Here is a 25234-nt window from a genome sequence, read left to right on the forward strand (position 1 = left end):
CACCAAATGCAAGGCTATAAACAATTAAAATTGCTGGGTATGGTTTCTGATGACAATGGAATTAAACTAGAAATCCAAACCACAAAGATAATTGGTGTAATTCTCACTTCTTTGGCAATGATAAGTTCTACTCCCCCACTTCCCCAGTACTTAGCTATATCCCCATCCTTTTTTGGGGGACAGGGATACTGGGGATTCAACTCAGGGGCACTCACCACTCAGCTACATCCCCAGCACTATTTTTTTTTTTTTTTTAATTTAGAGACAGGGTCTCACTGAGTTGCTTAGCGTCTCACTTTTGTTGAGGCTGGCTTTGAACTCGAGATCCTCCTGCCTCAACCTCCTAAAGCCACTGGGATTATAGGCAAGTGCCACTGCACCTAGCCCCATCTCTTTCTAATTTTTATTTTGAGAAAAAAGTCTCACTAAATTACTAAGGCTGGCCTCCAGCTTTTGGTCCTCCTGCCTCAGACTCCCCATTTTCTGGGATTACAGGCAAGCAGCACCTTGCCAGGCAATGACGAACAGTTCTAAATAAGGATAGAGGAAGTTCTGGAAAAGATAGCAAGGTTTTTGCTTTTCTCAGCATTTAGTGTAGGAGGGAGGTTTGTGTCTGCACACATTCCCAAGACTTTGTTGCTGAGAAGGAAGAAATGAGAGAAAAAATAACTAGTTCAGAGAAACTTGCAGAAGCAAAATGGAAAACAAGTGACTCTTATCTGGGATGAACTTTGGGGACTCAGATTCTTGAGAAAATACTTGTTACAGGGCATTTGACACATTCTGGGCACTACAACACTGCGAGAGAGAAAGTGAAGATCAAGGAACCTCCCGCGGCTGCCTTGGAAGAGGCAGAGGCGACCAGTGACCACATTCCCACTCAAATGGAGACCATCCCTGTGGCCAGCAAACTGGACGGCTGAGTGAAAGAGCTGAACTGTGAACCTTCTCGTTCTCACCACTCCTTCTTAGAAGAAATTTTATTATTATCTCGGCTCTTTGTTTCCCTCCACACACTGAGACTGGCAGCTTTGCAGGTGGCCAAGGTACGCGCTACTCTTCACTCTGATACGTATACTTTTTCATTAAATAATGCATCAATGAAAAAGATGCCTTAGAGCAATACAAAGGGATTTACTGAAAATAAATGTATATATTTCCTATCTTCCAATGTAGTCCTAATTCTAGAAAGGATTAAGTTCTGATCTCAATATTTTTAACTTTCTTCACTTAATTATAAGCATTTCATATTTTTTATTTTATGTAATCTCTATTGTGTCACTTTTTTCTGTCTTTTCTGTTTTGGATTTTTAAAAAACAAGTTTAAGGTCACAGACTGGTAGATTAAATAGTTCAGATAGATTAGTGGGGTTCTGAAAGATTTTTATCTCTATAGTTGAACTTGATTCACCTTAGACATGTTTCAATTTTTTATTTGGGATGCACATGACAGTAGAGTGTATTTTGACATATTTTACACACACGGAGTGTAACTTATTCCATTTAGGATCCCATTCTGTGGTTGTTTGTAATGTGGAATTTCACTGGTTGTGTGTTCTGGGGCTACTTGTTCAGTGTAGCATGACTTGGTGGGACTCTAATACTTTCTTAAGAGCTGCTCATTGTTGGAATAGCTTCGTTGTCTGTGTTGAAGATGTAAATGAAATGTGCATGCACATAGACTGTTCAATTCACTTTGCATTTCTTTCTTTCTTTTTTTTTTTTTTTTTTGTGGTGCTGGGGATCGAACCCAGGGCCTTGTGCTTGCAAGGCAGGCACTCTACTGACTGAGCTATCTCCCCAGCCCTGGTGCCATTTCTGTACATAAAATTATCTGGATAGTCTTTTGCAAAAGTCTGAATTAATTTCACAGATGTAGATGATGTGCCAAGTTGAAACCCAAGAATTCCCACCCAAAATTCTACAGGAAAGAGCTTTGTAAGAGTAGTTTTTTAGCTTGGGGTTTACAAAAACCAACTAGGGCCAGGTTCAGTGACGCATGCCTGTAATCCAAGAGGCTGAGGCAAGAGGATGGAAAGTACAAGGCCAACCTGGGCAATTTAGCCAGGCCTTATCTCAAAAAAAAAAGTTTTAAAATACCAAGTAGGAATCTTTATTCAGTTTGGCATAGACACTTGTTTTACTATAGTATCAGTGCCATTCTGTGGCTTTGTGCAAATCTGATAAGTTGTTCAAGGATCTATTTTGTCCTAGACATACTCTTCAGAATTTTATGAAACTACAAGGCATACAATATATGTGCTTTTTTAAATATAGAAAATATTTATTTGTACAGTAACTTTTGGGATTTTTAGAACAACATTCTGTGGGGGTTCCTTTTTTGATTGCTCATTTAACTCAAATTGATGTGTGGTCATTTTGACTATCTGGAAACATTGCTATCTATTTTTAAAATTGGTTCTGCTGCAGACTCCGTTTTATAGTATGTAAGAATGATGTTATATTTGTAAATCTCATTTTTATTAGCCACTCTCAAAACTGTATTCAGTGCTTAATTATTGTTCAAACAAAAATAATTTTAGTATAAAAATAAACACTTGAGAGCAGCAGCCCAGGAAATCTATAAAACAGGGAGAACCAAATCCTGCTAAATAATTCTAATGATGAGATAAGAAAATTATGCTTTATACATTAGATTATCTAACACACATACCATATGGAGTTTGTCACTGATAAACAATTAGGTCTTCTATTTCTATAAATGTTATCTTGCCATAGTTTGGATATGGTGGATCGCCTCCCCCAAGTTCATGCGTGGAAGCCTAGCATCCCCCAAAAGGGTGGTGGAATCTTTAAAAGGAGGGTCCTAGTGGGAAATGACTAGATCATGGGGTGTCACCACCATAAGGGATGGATACCAACTCTGAGGAGTGGATCAGGTGTCCTGCGAATGGATTAGTTCTGCAGAGAACAGGGTAAATCCAGCCCACCTTTCGTGCTCAGTCTCTTCTGCATGCGGTTGGTTTCCTTTCTGCTTCTCTACCATGTTGTGATAGTTCAGACGAAGGGCCCTTACCAGATGCTGATGCCATGGTGTTCGGACTTTCTAACAACCAGAATTGTGAGCTAAAATGAACCTCTTTTCTTTATACATTACTCAGAATCAAGTATTCTGTTAGAGCAACACAAAGTAAGACACACCTTGAGGTTATGAGTCGTTTCAGTTTTTCTTGTGTTTGATCTCATTAAGCATAGAAATTTTAATAAAGTTTTCTTGGGATAAATTTATAATGATGAATCATAATAAAGTCTATTTGAAGCCTCAAATAGACTTTTTCCAGTTTTCACTCTTTACCTTTACTTACAGAGGAGCAAGTGAAAGCTGAGAGGCCTTTGGATCTTGTTTCCACTGGTATGCCAGTTATCCTGTGACCAAATTATAGAAGATTATAGGCTGGAGATGTAACTCAGGGGTGGAGTGCTTGCCTAGTGTTATGGTTTGGATGTGAGGTGTCCCCCAAAAGCTCACGTGTGAGACAGTGCAAGAAGGTTCAGAAAAGAAATGATCTTAACCTAAACAATCTTAACCTAAACAAGGATTTAATCCCCTGATCGGGATTAACTGAGTGGGAACTGAAGTGGTAGGGTGTGGCTGGAGGAGGTGGGAATTGGGATGTGGCTCTGGTATATATTTGTATCTGGTGAGTGGAATCTCTCTCTGCTTCCTGAACACCATGTGAGCTGGTTCCCTCTGCCACACACTTCCAACATGATGTCTGGCCTCACCTCAAGTCCCAAGGAATGGAGCCAGACTTCTATGGACTGAGACCTCTGAAACCATGAGCCCCTGAATAAATTTTCCTCTCCTAAAATTGTTCTGGTCAGATCCTTGTAGTCACAGCAGCGAAAAAGTTGACTAAAACACCTAGAATGTGAGTTTCTGGGCTCTTATTCCCAGAACTGACACACACACACACACACACACACACACACACACACACATACATACACACTGCATAAGATGATGACCTCGAATTTGCCTGCTGACAGATCTTCACCACAGGGATCAAATCAAGGACCTTATACATGAGTCCTGTGGTGACAGGGATCAAATCAAGGACCTTATGCATACGAGGCAAGTACTCTACCACAGAGTAACATCCCCAGCCCCTAAAAGGAATTTTGAAATGATTTTTTAAAAATCATCCTACTCTGATAAATTTTTGTTTCAATATCTGGCAAATAGTAACTGATCTGCTTGACTGCAAATGACCAAGTGACTGGGTGGTGTAATCACCATGTATTGCTTTTACCACTCACCATCTGAACCATTTACACTTCGGTGACAATAGTCCCCTGGTTTTCATCTAAGGATCTGCTTCTCCTTCACTCTCAGGTCAAGTGGTTCCTATGAAGTTACCTCTCCCTTCAACCACTCCATCCAGGGGGAAGCACGTGACCTAAACTAAGCCAATAGGCACATTCCTTCCATCTTTTCAATTGCAAGGATTAGTTGCAAAGTGTGCACAAGTCCCCTGAAAGGCTAATCAATACTGGCAAGACTTAATTCTGGGACTTATCAGTTAAGTGTGCTTTTTTTCTCTGTTAGGCTAGATTTAGTTATTGTGATGACATGTGCCTGGAGCTGCCAAAGGACTACCATATGGAGTCTAAAGAATGTAGCCAAAAATGTGGAAGATATAGAAAAGAGACAGTGAAAATCCCAAACAGTGAGCGTCATTTGAATCCTAAAGCCAGATGCACAGGAAGGCCGACTGAGTTAGTTTTCCGTCATAATAAACACCTAAGATTATCAACTTATAAATAGACGAGGTTTACTTTGACTCACAGTTTGGGAGGTTTTGGTTCATAGTTGGATGGCCTGTTGCTTTTGGGCTTGTGGCAGGGCAGTATATTATGTCAGGAGCACATGCTACAGCAAAGCCCTTCACCCCGTGACTGGGATGCAAAAGAGACTAGAAAAGGAAGGGGATAGGGTTCCACAATACCCTTCAAGGGCATACCCCAGTGACCTTAAACTCCCTACCAGGTCCCACCTCTTAAAGGTTCTACCACCTCCCAACTGTGCCACACTATAGCATCAGCCCTATGCTAGATGTTTTGAAATTGACATAGTCAAATCAACTTTACTTTTGGTATACAGTTCTGAGTAGTAACATATGTACAGATTTGTATAAGGAACACCATGATCAGAATATAGAACAGATCCATTTTCTTCTCTCTGAAAAAGTTCCTTGCCCTATCTCTCTGTAGCCACATACAAGAGCCACCCCTTAATCCTGAAAATCATTCATCTTTTCTGTCACTATAACTTATGTTTTGGGGAATGTCAAATCAATAGAATCACATACTATATACATTTTTAAGACTATCTTTTTGAGAATGTCAAATTAATGAAATTGTATAGTGTATAAATTTTCGAGATTTTTTTTTTCATTCAGTATGATGCCCTTGAGATTTGTGTACATACTTCAGGTTTTCCATGGATTTGAGGATGCTTTTCTTATTGATTTCTAACATAATTTTATATAATAATAAGATAAAATTGGCTAGAGAATATTACTATAATTTTTTTATCTACTGAAATTTCTAGAAATTTGCTTTATGACCTACCAAATGACTCATCTTGCTGAATAAGTTCTTGTACATCAAAGAAATGTTTATTTTGCTGTTCTTGGGGGGAGCATTTTACAAATCTCAAGACAAGATGATCTAGAGTAGTCTTCAATTCTTTGATATTCTTCTATATTTTATTTGTATAAGTAGTGAGAGAGGAGTGTTAAAATCTCCAACTATAATTGTAAATATATCTATTTCTATTTTGTCATATTTTATATATTTTAGATTTCTATTATTGGGAAGTATACATATTTAGGATTGTCATGTCTTTTTGATTAATTTTAATCCCTTTGTCTGTGTGACAAGTCCCTCTATCAGAGGTAATATTCTTTGTTTGGGACTCTTCTTTGTATATTAGTGTAACCACTACAATTTTCTTATAATTAGAGTCAGCATTGCACATGGTTTGCTATATTTTTGTTTTTAATGTCTTTATATTTAAAACATTGCTGAATTTCCTTTTCTATTTTATTTTTTGCGGTACCAGGGATTGAAGTCAGGGCACTCAATGACTGAATCACATCCCCAGCCCTATTTTGTATTTTATTTAGAGATGGGGTCTCACTGAGTTGCTTAAAATCTTGCTTTTGCTGAGGCTGGTTTTGAACTCACAATCTTCTGCCTCAGCCTCCCAAACTGCTGGGATTATAGGCATGAGCCACCATGCCTGACTTCCTTCTTCTTTTTAAAACTAGTCTGTCTTTGCTTTCTAGTTAAAGTGTTTAGAAAATTTTGCATTCAATGTAATTATTAGTGTGGTTTGGTTTTAAATCTTAACCACTGAGCCATATCCCCAGCCCCACCTACTACCTTTTTTTTTGGTATCAGGGGATTGAACCCAGGGATGCTTAACTACTGAACCACATCCCCAGCCCCCTTTTTAACTATTTTATTTAGAGACAAGATCTCGCTAAATTGCTTAGGGCCTCGCTAAGATACTGAGGCTGGCTTTGAAATCATGCTCCTCCTGCCTCAGCCTCCTGAGCCACAGGGATTACAGGTGTGGGCCACTGTGCTGGGCTCACCTTCACTTTTAAAGTTCATTTCAGCTGGATACAAAATGACAGGAGCATTTGTCTCCCTGTCCCCCAACACTGGGGGCTCAGAGGACCTCTCACCTGCTAGGCAAGTGCTCCACCAGTGAGTTACTTTTCGTTTGCCCAGCTCTTTTCATTTCTCACTAAGATGGCCAAAATGGCCTTGAACTTTCCATCCTGTGCATCAGCCCCACCCCCACCTTCACCTCCAGTAGCTGAATTATAAGCATGTGCCACCTCACGTGTCCTTCTCATTTCCTTTGAGCACTTTAAGATTTTAGGTCAGTCATCTACCTTGCACAGTTCCTGATGGAAAGTCTCTAAGTCCATCCCTGTCCCCACTAGGTATTGGACCCAGGGGCACTTTAACCACTGAGCCACAGCCCAGTCATTTGCATTTTTTGAGCAGGGTCTCCCTCAGTTATCCAGGCTGGTTTCAAACTTGCGTCCTTTGGCCTCAGCCTTCCCAGTTGCCGGAATTACAGGCATGTGTCACTCCACCCAGGAGTCTGTAATTCTTATTTCTGCTCTTCTGTACACATTGTGTCTCCCTTTTTCTTGCTTTATTGTTTTTCTTTCATAACTGGTTTTCATTGTATCATGTGTTTTTTTGAGCCCCTGTGTGTCTGTGTTTATCTTATTTGGGGTTCATTGCTATACTTAGCATGTGAATTTGTTAGCTTCATATTTATTTGCAAACATTTTAGTCATTGTTTCTTCAGATATTTTCCTGTACTCCTCTTCTGAGTTCTCAATAATACGTAATAATACGTACAGCATAGCACTTGATACTGTCCTGAAGATCACTGATTTTTTGGCACACCTTCCCCACCACAAATTTACTGGGATTTTCTTTTGGGTCTAATCTGCTGCAAATCTCATTCAGTGAATCTTTCATTTTCATTTCTAAAAGTTCTACATTTATGTTTTAAGAATTGAAACATAATTATGATCACACTTTTAACATCCTTGTCTGCAAATTCTGTCATCCCTCTAATTTGTCTATTACCTAATTTTCTTCCTAGTTATAGGTCACTGCTTTTTAGTATGTTTCATAACTTTTAATTGGGTATTAGATATTTGAACCTTACACTGTTGAGTGCCTGGATTTGGTTTCTTGTAAAGATTCTTGGGTTTTGTTCTGGCAGGCAATTAAGTTACTCGTAGGTCAGCCTCATTTCTATAGTTCAATTTTTAGAGCTTTACTAGGATAAATCTAGAGTAGTTTTCATTCCAGGGACAGGTCAGTCCTATTACTAAGCGGTGACCCCCTGGGGAGGTTCCAAAGGTTGCCCTGATGATCATGGAGAACTCTCACTCCATCTAGTCCTTTCCTCATTCTTCATGAGTTTTGAGAATTGTACAGTTTTCAAGTCTCTGTTGCTGTTTTCTGATCTCTGTGGAGTCTCATTCTATACACTGGTAACCTGGTGGTCTGCAGAGACTTTAGTCTGCACTGATTTCTAAATTTAGTTTCTGTGAACTTTCCAGCAATTCCAGTTCAGTCTCTGACCTTAACTCAGCAAGGTTTTACACTCTTTGGATTCCTATTATGCTCTTGGTCCCCAAATTGCTTTCAGGTAGAAATCTGGGGATATTTTAGAGATCACCTCATTTGTTACACTTCTTAGAGAATAGAGAGTGCTGCCTGTTTCCAAATTTCTGAAATAGCATGTCTAGTTTAATATATTTTTCATATGCACTGTGTATTTTCCAACCTTCCTGTTGTTTAGGCAGATTAAGTTCAATCCTTGTTAATTGATCATGGCTGGAAGCAGAAATCCAAACTTTCCTTTTTTTTTTTTTTTTTTTTTTTGGTACTGGGGATTGACCCCAAGGAGCACTTAACCACTGAGCCACATCCTCAAGCCTTTTGAGGCACTGGGTTTGATTTCTCAGCACTGCATAAAAATAAATAAATAAATAAAATAAAGGTATTGTGTCCATCTACAACTAAAAATATTTTTTTAAAAAGAGGGAAACATTTACAAAAAGAACAAATGATGGAAAACCAAGAGAAAAAGAAAACCGAACACCACCAGACAACAGAAAACAGACCCACAGGAACTCCAGATATTGGAATTGCCAGAAAAGACTTCAGAGTTCTTGATTCCTTATATTTATAGTTATTTTAAAATGGGGGTTACTTGAGTCAATAGGGTAGTCAATTTTGAAAAATATATTATTTATCTATTTTTATTTATTTGTGGAGTTGGGGATCAAAACCAGGGCCTGCCACTCTACCAGAGCTACACCCCCAGCCTTGAAAAATACATTTTTAAAATAAACTCAGAAATTTTAAGAAGTTCTTACATCTAGAATGGTTGATAAGTACAGTTTTTAATATCTCAGACATCAGGGACTGTACAATGAGGGAATAAATTATGGTCCCTGATGTCAAAGAATTTATGGCCTGTGTGAAGCTAAATAACAGCTCTCAGAGAGGTTCACATCCTGAGCTCCAGAACCTCAGAATATGTTTGGAGGGACTTTGTAGAAGTGATAATTTTTGAGATATGGAGATTAAACTGGATTATCTGGGCAAGCTCAATGTAATCACAAAGGTCTTCATAAAAGGAAGGCAGGAATCAATCAATAGCAGGAGATGTGGTGCAGAAGGAAAAGGTTTGAGTCACACATGGCAGTTAGAAGGGCAAAGATACAGAGTGTCCCAGCAGAATGTCCAGGAAGACACTTAACTTTAACCTGGTGAGACTGATTTTCGATTTCTAACCTCCAGAAATCAAATACAATAAATGTGTTTTAAGTCACTAAGTTTGTGACAATTTAAGCAGCAAAAGGAAACTAATGCACACCCTATTAGGGCAGACAGCTGCATCGACAGATAATTTCCAAGTGGCAGATACTGTGGAAGCACAGGACAGGAACTCCCAGTCCAATCTGGAATTCAGAGAATCACATATAATAGTAACCTACAACATCCCACAATCACTGGTGATGCAACCAGTACAGGAATCCTCAGGTCCCTAAGTCAAAGGGCAGACTGGAAGAAACCTTGTATTGCATTCTATGAAGTGTAAACTCCATGCAGAGGCAACGGGAATCCAGGGAAAAAGCTGGAAGTGGGGTATGACTGGATTGAACCCCAGGGCACTTAACCACTGAGCCACACCCCCAGCCCTTTTCATATTTTTATTTAGAGACCGGTTCTCAGTAAGTTGCTTAGGGCCTAAGTTGCTGAAGCTGGCTTTGAACTTGCAATCCTTCTGCCTCAGCCTCCTGTGCTGCTAGGATCAAAGGCATGTGCCACTGTGCCCAGCTGAACTGGATAGGTTTTGAGAATGTGAATACCCAAGGGATGTGGGTAATGGAGAGAGAAGGTCTGTCACAGGTTATGTCACTGTCTAGGTGAGAGATTATTTGCTAAAAAAAAAAAAAAAAAAAAAAAAAAAAATGAACATTTTAGGAATCTTTTTGACAGGTATACACAGGACTTTGACAAATCACTAGGTGAGATGTCTTCAGGAGTTATTACCACAGATTTTACATTGTTGGATGTATTAAAAACAAGTTCAATAAAACCTTATTTATATCATATATTTAAAAATTGCTATGGAATGAGCTAGCACTTAATGAGTGGGTATAAGTACCTGTAGGTTAAAGGCAGGATTACTGGGAGCTGGCAGCAGGCGCTCCTGTGGGCAGCCATTCTAAAACTCTTAGAAGCTCTCAAAATAGCACAATACTGTCGATGAAAAATGTTTCCCCTTCTATCTCCAAACCTGCCTTGCAGAAAATACTGTGTGAGTGAAGAGTAGTATAGAGAAAGATGTTTAATTTCTCAAAATGATTTTTTTTGTCTTCTGTAGACTAGGTCTAAGAAATAGTTAAAATAACTTTCAGATAGCATTTTTCAGTTAGTGAATGCACTTTTATATTTAGTATCTAACTTGCAATTTTTGAACGTATTTGAAATTCTAGGCTTGGGAATTTGGTTAAAGATATTTAAATTCAAAGCAAGCAATCCCTAAGATTTTTGAAAAAAGTCCATATTGTTTCATAATAGCAAATTCTCTACAGTGTGTGGTTGGTATTTGTTATGGTTTGGATGTGAGGTGTTCCCCAAAAGCTCACGTGTGAGATAATGCAAGAAGGTTCATAGGAGAAATGACTGGGTTGTAAGAGCCTTAACCCAATCAGTGAGTTTCTCCCCTGATTGGGATTACTGAGTGGTAACTGAAGTGGTAGGGTGTGGCTGGAGGAGGTGGGAATTGGGGTGTGGCTTTGGGATATGTATTTGTATCTGGCCAGTGGAGACCTCTTTCTGCTTCCTGATCACCATGTGAGCTGCTTCCCTCTGCCATACTCTTCTTTCATGATGTTCTGCCTTACCTTGCACCCCAACGAACGGAGCTGGCCTTCTATGGATTGAGACCTCTGAGACCGTGAACCCCTGAATAAACTATTCCTCCCCTAAAATTGTTTTAGTCAGATCTCATAGTCACAGCAGCAAAATAGCTAAAACAGTATTGTTCTAAGTACCCCAAGATTAACTTAGTGCTTACAATAATCCTAGGAGGCATTTTCTATTTTTATTCTCATTTTAAAGATCAGGAAATTGAGGCAGAGGTTAAGTTGCTGGTCTAATATCACATGACTACTAAAAGGCAATGCTTAGATTTGGACTTAAGCAATTAGGGTGTAAAAACTGTGCTTTTAAATATTGTCCTGAGCAAGCTATGCCATTAACATAGACTGGACACAAGTGTGTCTTTCTACAGTGTCAGGATTTATTGAATAATAATAAATTTACAGGCTACATCAACTTCATTGGTTTCAATTTCCTGAAAATACTCATGGTTCACTTGGTGTCATGACTAAGGTGATCACAATTTCTTCCATTCCATTTCAGTCTTAATTACTAATGTTTATAACACTCAAGTCACACATCATACTTTACACAATTTACAGAAAGGCTAAGGAAGAGTTAAGCATGGCCTCAGCGTTTCAAGACACCCCATGGAAAGTGAAGGCAGGAGCAGATATAACTACAGAAGACTCACTGCAAGGTCAGATTAGAATCCAGCTGAAGCACTTGCTCAGGGTTCAGGACTACCAGGGTGCTGAATTTACTCTAGGCCAAGGTCCAGAGGGCAGGCAGTTGTGAAGTGGGCTGCCTCCCCCCTGCTGAGCTGAAGTCCTAAGAACAGAGTTGGGAGTTTGTCACCTGTTGACCTCCTGAGTAGTTCACTGGCTGGTCTGCCCACCACCCATCACCTTTTTGGGTGCTCCTCCTTTTACGTGTTTCAGCTGAGGGGATTACTTCTGGCGAGACTGATAAACTCAGGGGCCTGTTTCTCTGATACGGGTTTGAGATGCCTATGCATCCATGTGTTTCTGATTTAATTTGGTAAGTTCACAAGTGGTCATTATTTATTAGCACAATTCCAGTTTGTGCCTTATGATCATGCTGCAGTTGTTGGAGGTCATTCTTCTTGAGGAATTCTACATGTCCACCATCTGGTGGTTATCTGTTTGCTCAGACAAATTACCAAATCATTCTGCTTTAGCAGTTTCATTCAAAATGGAGTAGCTTGGGTCAAACGCTTTATACAGTGGACTAATTCAGGACTAGGCACCACTGTTCCATACAACAAGGAGTGACTCAGAGCAGGCTTAGCCTTCTCTCTTCCACAATTATTACTTGATACTACCTCTCAATGCTAACTTATTAATAGATTAGTGTATCTGCAGATTCAAATTGCTCTTACTTGTAACTTCAGTTTATCACAATAAACTATTGGGAGATTAATTATGGTGATTAATGTAGATGTGAAAAAATCCAGTAAAGCAGATTTCAGGATCACTCAAAAAGTAATCGGAAACAAGTTTGTCAGAAGCTAGGCATGGTGATGTATGCCTGTAATCCCAGCTACTGAAGGGGCTGAGGTGGGAGATCAGTTGAGTCCACTAGTTCAAGACCAGCCTAGGCAACACAGCGAATGGGATCCCTGTATCAAAAAAAAAAAAAAAAAAGTAAAAATCAAAAATAAATAAAATGGCCACTAAGCACTAATACCACAAGTATCAAAGGAGCATGAATCAATCTTTATTGTCTGTTTTATAGTCTCTATGTTTAAGTACAGTGAGCACTCAATAAATATTTGATTCACTGCAAATTTGTGTTCTCTGTATTTGTTTTTCATTACTGCAACAAAATACCTGAAGCTGGATTTTTTAAATAAAGAGATTTATTTTGGGTCAGAATTATGGCCCAAGTGCAAGGGGTTGCATGTACTAATGGCCTGCCTGCTGACAGGAGTCCTAAGATGGTTCAGGGTTATCACATAGAAAGAGACAAGGGACAGGCATTTTTTTTTTTTTTCTTTTTCTTTTTTTGCGGTACTGGGGATCGAACTCAGGGCCTTGTGCTTGCTAGGCAAGCACTCTACCAGCTAAGCTATCTCCCCAGCCCATCTCTCCCTCTTCTTATACAGCCACCAGAATTCAATCATGGAAACTTCAATCTAATAACCTTATATCTTTAATCATCTCTCAAAGACTACCCTTTAATACTATAGTTGGATAAATTTTTACCTTGATATCTCCATGGTGCTGGGGATAGAACCCAGGACCTCCTGCTGACTGTACCACTGAGCTACACCCCCAGTCACACATTTCCACCTTCTTAATACCTCAGGATGGAGAGCCAACTTCAACACATGAAAACTTGGAGGCCTGTGCTCAAACCATATCCAAACAATAATGTCCAGGACAAGCTCTTCAAGAGAATATTCCAGCTGGGTGCTGTGGTGCATGGCTGTAACTCCAGTTACTTGTAAAGCTGGGACAGGAAGATGGTAAGTTTGAGGCCAGCCTGGGTTAACTCAGTAAGACCCCGTCTCAAAATAAAAAAATAAAAAGAACTGGGGATGTAGCTCAGTGGTAGGGTGCCCCTGAATTCAATGACCAGTAAGGCGGTGGGGGGGGGGGAGAGAAGAGCACTGGACATTGATTACTTACTTTTGGTACTTTACAACGTTACGTAAAAAAAAACACCTTAATAAATTCTCCTTTGTAAATATAGACACAACAAAACTCTAAAACTTTCTACTCACCAACACATACTTTTTAGGAGTCCCTCTCCTCTTCTGTGTGATTTCTCCTCCCATGAATTTGCAAAGACAGATGCATGTTTACATAACTTAAAAAATACAAATGCAACCATAAATATGCATTATTTTGCACCTGCCTCCTGTTGGTTTTTCTTACCATTACGGATCTACTTCATTTCTTTTAAAAGCTCTTTAGTCATTCATAGAGCGGCTATATCGTTTTCTGTTATTATTCCCTTCTGAGGGACTTTTAGATCGGTTCCTATTAAAAGTCACGCTGCAGTAAACCATCATGAGCAAATATCTGGATAAACACAGAAACTGGGGGTAACCCAAATCCCTATTCGGGGAAGAGCCTGCTCCGCGTTCTTAAAAGCACCGGCAGGAGAGCGAGTAAGTGGCAGGTAAGTAGGGAGATGCCCGTTAGGGCAATCGTAAGGCAATTCCTCCTCTCCCACAGAGGTTTCTGACGTGCGGGGCAGCGCAGGAACTCCGCTGGCGGCGACAGGAAAGGCGCTGGACAGCTGCGCTTCTTGGAGCGGCGGCGGGGCCGCGTCCCTCCCCGGGACCACGCCTTCCTGGGGAGCGCCCCCGCCTTCCCTTCCACCCTCTCTAGGTTAGACTGAGCAGCAACCCCCCAGGTGTTAAAAACAGCCGTGAGACAGCAGGGCGAACCTGCAGGCGCCCCTGTGGCGCGGGGTCGGGGAGCTAGGGTGGCAAGGCCCCCCTCCAGGACCCACGAAGCCCGCGGAGCAGCCGCCGCCGCCGCCATGGCGACCGCGTCCGTCCGCGGCGGAGGACTCGCTTTCCCAGCGGCCCCCGCGGCCGCAGGGGCCGCGAGCCTGGCTGGCCCTCGCGCGCGGGGGCGGGGCCGAGACCGGAAGTCACGTGCCGTGACAGCCGCTGGGGCGAGGCCGGCTCCGCCGCCCGGGCTGGTTGGGGCTGTGTCTGTGGGAGGCGTCGGGGTGATGGCGGTGGAAACTCTGTCCCCTGACTGGGAGTTTGACCGCGTTGACGACGGCTCACAAAGTAAGGGAGCGTCTGGGCGCGGGCTGCGGGCGGCCACTCTGCGGCCCGCCACAGCCCTGGCGGCGCTCCTGCGGGAGGGCTCTGCGTAGGGGCACCGTGCAGCCGTCGAGTCCCGGACCCTGGCCACCCCGGGGTGCCAGAGGGACGCGCCCTCGGACTTGACTGTCCGGGTCGGGGCCCCCGCACGGCGGGTCGGCCAGCAGGGCTCGGCGTGCGCGGGCTGGCGGCGGTGGGCTCTGCGGCCGGGGCCGCGGGCGGGCGCGCCCAGGAGGCCCCCGGCCGGCCTGGCGGGGACCTGGTCGGGTTCGCGGAGCGTGCACTTCGAGCAGAGGCTCCTGCTTGGGTTCCTGTTTCGGTTTCCTGTTTTTCGTCTTTTCCTCAAACCAACTTTTGGAAGTTTGGGTTCACGTACTTAGAGCCGTAGAAGATAGCGAGAAAACAGCTCTTCACGCGGTGGAAAATAACGCGAATATAATTTTACCCCCTTCCAGGTCCTTTATGTTAACTCGTATTTTTTTTCAGGGATGGCCAGTCTTCCGCTGCAGCTATAAAAGCTTTCAAAAATTACAACAGAGCTTCAAATGTTGCTTCATAAAATCGAATCGGCTGATTTTTAAACTTAGAATTCAATAAACAAAAAAGGAAAGCCTAACAGTTTCTTTTGGCAAAACGTAGAGCCCAAACTAATTATCTTAGTGAAATTACTTGAGATTAATGCAAGTTGACAATCTGTTTATCTTTGCTGATATTATCTGCATAAGAAATATTGGGGCATGTGGTTTGAATTTTTTTAACGCAGTTCGCCCCAAAACTGGAAAATCATTTTTAAAAATTATAGTTGAATTTTGTCTGATTTTACAAGGAGAAACAAACTTCTGTGAATTTGAGATTATTCAGTTCTCAAAGATGGGTAAACTACATCCAGCGTTGTTTGCAGTTTTTCACAAAACTTTAAGACATTTACTCTTATGCAGCATAAAATAATCTTGGAGGTATTGACAAACACCTTGAATAATTTTTAGTGCCAGGTCTTTGGTGTTTATTGCTATAAACTGAGAAGTGGGTTGTCATGTATGGTGTTTTGTGGACAAAGATTTCCTATTTTAGTATCTTCAAAAAAATATGGAATGAAGATATGTTATTGGGTTTTGAAATGATTCCAACATGAAGTGGAATAATCTGATTCACTCAACAGACATTTTCTACACTCTAGTTGCTGTTAGGGGTACAAAGATAAGACACGGAAGGATGACTGTTACACGGGGTTTAGAATTCTGTAGAATGAGTATGAGTATGTGATTCTTGGATCAAATCTGTGTACTTTTACCGATTTTTCTGCTATTCATTATTGGTAAGAAACCTCATTGTTGTTATGGGTTTTTTGTACTTTTCTGCCTCATGAAGTCCCAAAGTAAAGGAGTGATTTATTGGTCTGTTTTTCTAGCACTGTCTTTAGAAATTCATTTACTGGGTCAAATGGAGCTTGATTCTTTCCTATATAACTTGAGAATAAAATGTAAGTTTGGGGTCCTGTGCACTTAGTTTTTATGTTAGCTGTAGGAAGGAGAAAACTTACCTGTGCCAGGTTCTCATTGAATTTTGGACTGGGAATCATGTCTAGACTAAATGTTTTCTAAAATCAGCAAGATTAATGCTATGATGAGATAGAAACCTTATTGAGCTAAATTGATTCTCCTGATTCAGATCATGAGTTGCAAACTAAGGGAGAATAGGAAGGTAAATCTTTAATACAGCATGAGTCAGAACACACTTTATCTCAGAGTTGCTTCAGAGTGCTAATTTAATTTTTTTATTTTTGTAGATAAACACAGTATCTTCATTTATTTTTATGTGGTGCTGGGGTCCAAACTCAGTGCCTCACATGTACTAGGCAAGCATTCTACAACTGAGCTACAATCCCTAAAAATTATTGGTAATTTTGTGTGTATGTGTGTGTGTGTATGTGTGTGGTGCTGGAATTTGAACGAAGAGCTTTGTGCATGCAAGGCAAGCACTCTGCCAACTGAGTTATATCCCTAACCCCCCATATTACTAATTTTAAAAGAAAATTTTTCTTTTTTTAGGAAACAAAGGTTGAATAAAGTTATACACATCAATAAAAGAAACTTAAATTTGCTGCCTTTGGGAATAAGTAATGAATTCCTATGTATAGAATGAAATAGTTACTTTCATTAATTTTGATGAATAGGCATTTTTAAAATCCTGTTTATTCCAGTGACTCCAGTGTTGTGTAAATTCTGTAAATACCAGCACAATATTTTGTACTGGCTTTACTGGCTTTCCCAACTTTATTTGATAGTTAAATAATGTAACAAATTATAAAACATGGTAAATCTTTAGGCATTATGAGAAAAATATTCTTTAAATTATCATTTAAAAATATTGCTTCTGTAACAAGAAGTTTTTTTTTTTTTTTTGGTACTTGGATTGAACCCAGGAGTACTTAACCACTGAGCCACATCCCTAGTCCTTTTTATTTTTTATTTTGAGACAGGGTCTTGCTAAGTTGTTGGGACTGGCTTTTAGCTTGTGATCCTCCTGCCTCAGCCTCCCGAGCTGCTGGGTTTACAGGTATGCTGTCCCTGGCTCTAGTTACCAGCCCAACCAACCACTTGTTTATTTTTGTGGTGCTGGGAATTGAACCCAGATCCTTGGGCATGCTAGGCCAGCCCTCTACAACTGAGCCATATCCCCTTTGTACCTGCTTTAGGCCAAATTGTGAATATTTACATTTTTAAGTAGAGTTGTTTCTGACTGAAACAGAATCAAGACATTGAGTTGTCAGAGGCATTTTTCAGATTGGTTAGAAGTTCTGGGTAAATGGGTCACTGCTTTTAAAATTGTTTTATTTATTTGGAGAAAGTTGAAGACTGAATTACTGTTTAACTTTGAAACTTTATTTTCAAGAAATCCAGACATTCTAAAGTAATAATTAACAATGCTTTGCTGTTACTTCTGAGGTTATTTGAAGTAAGTGTTCTGTAATTCATTACTTGTGGTTATAACATACTGTTTTAAAATTAAATTTAGAAATTCATGCTGAAGTCCAACTTAAGAATTATGGAAAATTTCTTGAGGAATATACATCTCAATTGAGAAGAATCGAGGATGCACTGGATGATTCAATTGGAGATGTTTGGGATTTCAATCTTGATCCTATAGCATTAAAGGTTTGATTTGGTTTGATTATTATGTATATATTTTCAGGACATAGTATATCTTAAAAACTTTAGTTTTAAACTAGAAAATATATTTTATTTGAAATCTTTAAGAGTAAAAAGAAATTAGAGAGATTTGTTAACTTTCTTTTCTCTAAGTTAGATAGGTATTTTAAAATGTTTTTTGAAAGAATGATACTTGATGTCAAAGAATGGCACAAACTCCAACTTTCGGACTTAGTCATTGTTTTTCATCACTAAAAAAGTAGAGTGCTGTATAGACTATTTAGGCTTTGTTTGTTTGTTCTTATTGGGGTTATTTTACATACAGTGAAGAGCACTGATTTTTAAGGATACCGTTCAATGAACTTTGCCAACACCTATGCCCATGTAACTTGTTTCTGAATCAAGATACAGAATATTTCCATCATTTTCAAAAAAGTTTCTTTGTGTGTTATTGGAGATATTGATATAGGAATAATTCTTTAGTGTATATGTTACTCTTACTCTGTTACATTTGAGATCACTCTATCTTGTTCTGTCTTTAAAACTGGTCTTTTCCACATAATATCTGATATTCATTGGGCACTTATGTACTGCATACTGTTCTAAGTCACATGTTGCATTTTTGTTAATGATAGCTTTCTTGAGATGTAATTTGCATATCATAAAATACACCCATTTAAATTGTATAATTCAGTAAATTTTTTCTTGTATATTTACAGAATTGTGCAACATCACCATTATCAATATTAGAACTTTTTTACCACCCCCAAAAATCTTGTACCTATTAGTCACCCCTGCTCCTGCTGTGCTACACCAATATCTACTAGCCCTAGGCTACCACTAATCAGTTTACTTTATTTCTTTATGGATTTGTCCCTTTTGGACATTTCATATAAATGAAAACATAAAATATGTGGTCCTTTGTGTCTGACTTCTTTCGCTTACCATGTTTTCAAGACTTATGAGCATGTCCGTACTTTATTTCTTTTTATTGCTGAATAATAGCCCTTTGTATGAAATGCAAATACAGCATATTTATCTATTCAGTTAATAGATATTCGGGGTTTTCCCTTTTGGAACAGAGTTTCAAAATAATGCTGCTGTGAGCATTTGCGTACAAGTTTTTGTGTAGACATGTTTTCATATCTCTTGAATATATAAACCTCAGTGCAATTGCTGGGTCATATGGTATCTATATTTAACTTTCTGAGGATCTGTTAGACTTTTTCCTAATGTGACCATACTGTTTTATATTCCTCCCAGCAATATATGAGGGTTCCAGTTTCTCCATATCATTGTCAACACTTGATATTTTCTTTTTTCTGTTATTATAGCCATACTATTGAGAGTGAAGTGGTATCTTATTGTGATTTAAAAAAAATTTTAAAAATATTTTGTTTTAGTTATAGGTGGACAAGGTACTTTTATTTTTTATTTGGTGCTGAGGATCTAACCCAGGGCCTCACACACGCCAGGCGAGCGTTCTACCAGTGAGCCACATCCCCAGCTCCGTATTGTGGTTTTGACTTGAATTTCTCTTATGTCTAATGATGTTGAGCATTTTTTTTTCCTGTGCTATTGGCCAATTGTATATCTTCGGAGAAATGTCTGGGCAGATCCTCAACCCTTTCTTTTTTGGATGTGGAAGGAGGTGGCAGAGTCTTGCTTTGTTGTCCAGGCTGGCCTCAAATTCTTGGGCTCATTTTTCTCCTATCTCAGCCTCCCATCCCAAGTAGCTGGGACTACAGGTGCTCACCTGTGTGTCTGACCCTTGCCCATTTTTAAATTGGATTTTTTATCCAATTTTTCCTGTATCGTAGGACAAGTATTGACTTTTAAACTCCCACCACAAGGCTGTAATGTAGATATAATATCATCTTTATCTGCAAATGAAAAATGAAGGCATGGAAAAGTTAAGCAGCTTACTCAAAGAAGTGAATTTAATTAAATGAGAAATCAATAAAAGGCAGTTATAGCTGTAGAGCTGGTGCCTTATCCACTACTCTAAACTGCCTAATGTTTTATGTTTTTGTAAACTGAAATTACTTTAAACTTTTCTGTCTTGTTGACTGGATAAGCATAGTTTTCCTTTAAAAATCTTTCACCTAAATGTATTGCTGTCTGGTTTTTGTTCTTTGACATAGCTATCAGAATCATTGTATGTAACTTACAGGAATTCCACTAGGAAATTGCCATTGTTAACCTATATTATCTCTAAGGGTAATGAGTTTCTGTATTTTTTTAGTAAAACATTGTTTTTTTTTTTAAGACTTGCTCTTGGGCTTGAAGAGCCTCTTAGTTACCATTATAAACCCTGGTGTTTGTCTCAACTCTCAAATTTTGTAAAAGGATGAAATAATCTCTTAGCATTTATCTTCCCCTACAGAAGCATTCTAATCTCTTAAATTTTATTGTCATATGAAACCTTCCTGCCCACTGTTACTTTCTTTTTAATTCCATTATTGGGCAATTGTTTCATCTTTCTAACTGTACAAAAGTAGTAGTACTTTGGTAGAATCACAAAATCTGGCAGAATTTCTGAAAACAGAAATTCCAGCCTAATGAGCAAGGTTATTTACCTACATAAATACTTAATCGTTATTATATTACCAAAAGAAAAATCTGAAATTTCACTTGAAGACGTCATTTATAGATGATGATTATAGGACGGTTTTATGAAAGAGGTAGAGTGGGAGCTGGTCCTGGAAAAGTGAACCCAAGACTGTATTTAAGTGTTTCTGCCCTTTGATTTATACAAGAAAAGATGATATTTTTTCTTCTTTGTTCTGTTCCTCATGATAACTTCCTTGACCCTTTTAGTTATAATATTGACATCTTACTAAATTCTTTTCTTCTCTCTTTGGTGCTGGAGATTGAACCCAGAGCCTCACACATGCTAGGCAAGCGCTCTACCACTAAGCTACATCTCAGACCATATCTTACTAAATGTATGCCTGCATAATGAATTCCAAAATGATGGTTATCTTTTCCCATGTTCATATTTAATAGAATTTATTGATTAGTATCATCTTTTTACCTAGCATTTTCTTGCACTGCATTTATAATCAACTACCTTATGTCCCAGAGCACAGCTTGAGTCTCTCAGCATAGTGGTGTCATATTGGGTCATTTCTTCTTGAGCTTGTTTATTTTCCTTCTTGAGCTTATTATTTTTTCTTATTTTCTCTTTTGAGATTGTTTTGAACAAACTAATTCGTTGGGTGCTAGTGCTGAGTACAGGGTCTAACACAAATTTTAAATAGTATAGCTATTCTCAATTCATGTATTTCAAATTTTCAGTCGATTTTTTTTCAGATTAAAAAGAAATGTTCTTTTCCTTTGTTTCTATAGCTTTTGCCTTATGAACAGTCTTCCCTTTTGGAACTCATAAAGACTGAAAACAAGGTACAAAGTCCTAAACCTTAAAACGTATTTTAAAAGATAATTTTATTATCAGTTAAAATTTACCGTTTATTTTCTTTTCACTCGTGAAACTAGGTCTTAAACAAAGTCATCACAGTTTATGCTGCACTTTGTTGTGAAATCAAGAAATTAAAATATGAGGTAATTATTTGTATTCCTAAAACTTTAAAACCAGAACGTTCAGAGGCAAAAAGTGCTTATATATGTGTGGTGTGCAATAAATATTGAATATTAAATGAATTATTTGAAATAACAGTAATACTAATAATACTAATAGTAAAATACTAATAGTTGTAACATCATTGAGTACTTCCTGTGTGCCAAACACAGTTAATCCTTATAATGACTCAGGGAGGTAGGTGAGGAATATAAGAAACTGAGGCTTAAGGATGTCACTTGTCTAATGTCTTGCATCTTAACAGTTTCAACCCAGATCTGGATACCTCCTAAGTTGGGGTTACCTGTCATTTCTAGTGGCTAGATAAATATAACTGATTACAAAAAAAAAAAAAACCAAAAAACTTTGAACCTTTAATACCTATTTAGTTTTGTGTTTTCTTACCCAAGAGCCATGGACACTCTGGTAGAACTTGGTTAAGTGTCATCTCTTTTTCCCTCTCCCTCTTTGACACTGTGGTTGCTGTCAGTGAATTAGTGGGACAGTGAGGGTGGTCAGATGAGATAAGGCCATAGAAATCAGGATATAGTATTGAGTATCAGTAATGTATTTGTTAATCTTAAGAAAAATTGAATTTAACTAGAACCAGCTTTTGAAATTTAAAAATAAATCTGTAAATGATGTTGTAGTCCTCTGTTGTTAAGTATAAATGAGAAAGCCTAGAAATTTGAAAATAAAACAACCTTTAAAATTATTTTTTTAAACAGGCTGAAACTAAGTTTTACAATGGGCTCTTGTTTTATGGAGAAGGAGGTAAGTTTTAAAGTTTCAAAATAGTAATATGGTAATGAGATTGAAATGAATAGAATGTTAAGAGAATATGATTATATAATGTGTTAGTGTGAGAAAATAAGCTTTCCAGTTTTTTGTTGGTTTATTTGTTTGGTTAAACAAGGGCATTCTCTAAAACTGATTTGTGGTGTTTTCTTAAGTTATAAAGCATAGTAGTGCATGCTTGTTACTCCACCAGAAGCTGAGGCAGGAAGAGCACAAATTTGAGGTCAGCCTCAGCAACTTAGCAAGATCCTATCTCAAAATTAAAAGGAAAAAGGACTGGGGATATAGCTTGTGGTAAAGCACCCTTTGGTTCAGTCCCTAGTACCAAACAAAACACACTTCCCAAAAAGTTCTATAAATAGATGGGAATTTTTCTTGAATTCATTTAATAGTGAAGCAGATGGTTACTTTTAATTATATGACTAATGTCTCATTTTTCTCTTTAGTGAAAATTCTTTGTTTTAGTGTTACATGGATTTAAAAACCGAAGAAAAAAAAATAAAGCAAATGCTGAGTGGATTAGATGTCCTAATTTAAAAAATTACTTTTTTGGTGTTGATTGAGTTCAAGTGAAAAAATTGAAATATAATTTTTTACGTTGCCCTTTAAAGCTACAGATTCCAGCATGGTGGAAGGTGATTGCCAAATTCAGATGGGGAGATTTATCTCATTCTTACAGGTAAGTGATTTTTACTTCTGGATAGGAGTGCTTTTTCTTTTAAAAGAAATTTAGAAAGTTCTGAAACATTCACATGCTAAGGATATGTACTATGTGAAACACTTAATAAGCATTAGATTGTAGTTTAAGAGAGAACTTCTAAAAGATTTCCAGGCACTTTTAAAGGAATGAGGTATCAAAATCAGTTTATTTGCATAATTTTGTTTATGGATGATTTATCATCCTTCTAAAGTAACTTCAAATTTGTACCTTGTGGAAGAAGATAAATTACATCTGGAAAAGTTATAAATGGTGAGGCTTAAGCTGTTGGATGAGGAGTGATGATATTGTTAAAAACAGCAGCACTTTTTGCTTCGAATGGGATTTTCAATTTAGATATGCTTTACATCACTGAAGTTTTAATGATTTCATATCTTTTGACTTGATTATATCAAAAGCTTAAAACAATTTCTGTTCCCTTGTTACTCCAGTGGGAGAGCATACAATAATGCACAAAGTAAAAAAAAAACAAAAATTGGAACTAAAGAGAAAAATACCCATATTTCCACCTCCCTTCAGATAGTTGGATATAAGATTTGATAGGTTTTATCAAATTGGGCATGCTAATATATGATTCAAATCTTTTATATCTTTATAACTTTTTGGGGGATTGTCTACTTGACCTAATTGAAAGCATTTTGTTGGTAATATGGTATGTGTTATTCAGGGTCCTGTCTAGAAAACAAATCACAGAAGGTACTTCAAAAGATGTAGGTCAGAGGTTACAAAATGGCAGATATGTAGCAAGAAGTCTAGAAATCTAATGTACAACTTGGGGACAATAAGCAATAAAATTGTATACGGAATTCTAAACGAGTAGATTTTAGCTGCATTTGTCAAAAAACACATTAGTATGTGAGATGATGGACATGTTAATTTGCTCCACTATGATAACCATTTTACTATTTATATAGATCCCACATCATGTTGTATACCTTAAATATACATAATAATAATAATTTTTTTAAAGAGGGGATTTAATATAAAGAATGGGTTACACTGGAATTAGAGGGCTGAAAAAATGAAACAGGTAATCCAAAGGAAGCAGATATCACCTCTACATTCAGGGAACAAAAGGGAAAAGTTGGGTTTTCCAGAATTTAGGAGCTTGAAGTAACCATGTGGAATTGGGGCTCATACTCTTGAGGATGTGGCCCTACCTGTGCTGGTACCTTGAGAGAGGTTTGAGGTTAGATTTGAAGTGCTGAAAGAAGCTGGACCCTGATGCAAACTGCCATTGTTGGGATGAAATGCTCCTGTGTAGGTATCTTGTTAAAAATAGCAAAAAAATTGAAAGCATGTCCTCTTCCTGCCTCCTAGTCTCTTATTGGCAGAATCTAACAGGAAGTCTTCTGGATAGGAAAGTGACTAAAAAAATAAAGTTTGCAGGGTTTCAGTGAATGTGTCCTTTCTTCCCTTAGTTTTATAAAATTTTGCATTTCTTAATTTGCAGATGGTTTATCCTGTGCATACAAGTTTAGAATTGTTAATGGTTCCTGATAAATTTAATCTTTCATAGTTATGAGTTGACTCTTTTTAAGCTATAATAGTTATGTAATATATAATTGTGTAAATATATATTACTTACACAGGTTGAGAATCTTCAGTCCAAAAATACTAAAGCTGAAATGCTCCCAAGTCTGAAGCCACTTGAGCATTGATGTGACATCACAAGTGGAAAATACCACAACCTAGATTAATAAAAATACTGTATCAAATTGCCTGCAGGCTATGTGTATAAGGTGTATATGAAACATAAATGAATTTCATGTTTAGATTTGGTTCCTATCCCCTGGATGTCTCATGTATGTGCAAATATTCTCAAGTATTCCAGCAAAAGCAGAAATCTGAAACACTTCTGGTTCCAAGCATTTCAGATAAAGGACATTCAACCTGTGTGGTAATTAGCTACAGTAATGCTAATAAAGTCTGTTTTGTCTGATAGTAATATTGCTGCCTTAACTTTGTTGTAGTTGGCATTTTCTTGATTTATCATTTTCTATTCTTTAAACTCTTTTGTGTTCATACATTTTTCTAAAAAAAGTTGCATTTTTAAATAATCGCACATACAGTCATGTGCCATTTCACCGTTTTGGTCAACATTGGACTGAATTTACAACAGTGTTCTCATAACATTATATTGCCTACTGGTGTTATAGCTGTGTTGATTTGTGTAAGTACACTATATGATGTTCATACAACTACTCTTG

General features: G+C 38.2%; 1 protein-coding gene and 1 long non-coding RNA gene across 2 annotated transcripts in view; one reads left to right on the forward strand and one right to left on the reverse strand.

Annotated features, from left to right (window-relative positions):
- Positions 1–11393: 11393 nt before the first annotated feature.
- Positions 11394–14512, reverse strand: LOC124983554 (uncharacterized). The gene is made up of 3 exons (XR_007108463.1): positions 14390–14512; positions 13718–13803; positions 11394–12610 (listed from the first exon to the last, which is right to left on the reverse strand). It is a non-coding gene; the product is annotated as an uncharacterized LOC124983554 (long non-coding RNA).
- A 106-nt stretch (positions 14513–14618) lies between these two features.
- Washc4 (WASH complex subunit 4) overlaps positions 14619–25234 on the forward strand; it is a 55554-nt gene continuing 44938 nt past the window's right edge. The window contains exons 1-6 of the mRNA XM_047549883.1: positions 14619–14743; positions 17795–17934; positions 21280–21333; positions 21427–21492; positions 22237–22282; positions 22918–22985. Of these exons, the coding sequence (XP_047405839.1) occupies positions 14683–14743; positions 17795–17934; positions 21280–21333; positions 21427–21492; positions 22237–22282; positions 22918–22985 (435 nt within the window). The 5' untranslated portion in view covers positions 14619–14682. The remainder of the gene's footprint in view (positions 14744–17794; positions 17935–21279; positions 21334–21426; positions 21493–22236; positions 22283–22917; positions 22986–25234) is intronic.

The sequence above is a fragment of the Sciurus carolinensis genome, chromosome 4 (genome assembly GCF_902686445.1).
Source record: "Sciurus carolinensis chromosome 4, mSciCar1.2, whole genome shotgun sequence".
Lineage (NCBI taxonomy): Eukaryota > Metazoa > Chordata > Mammalia > Rodentia > Sciuridae > Sciurus > Sciurus carolinensis.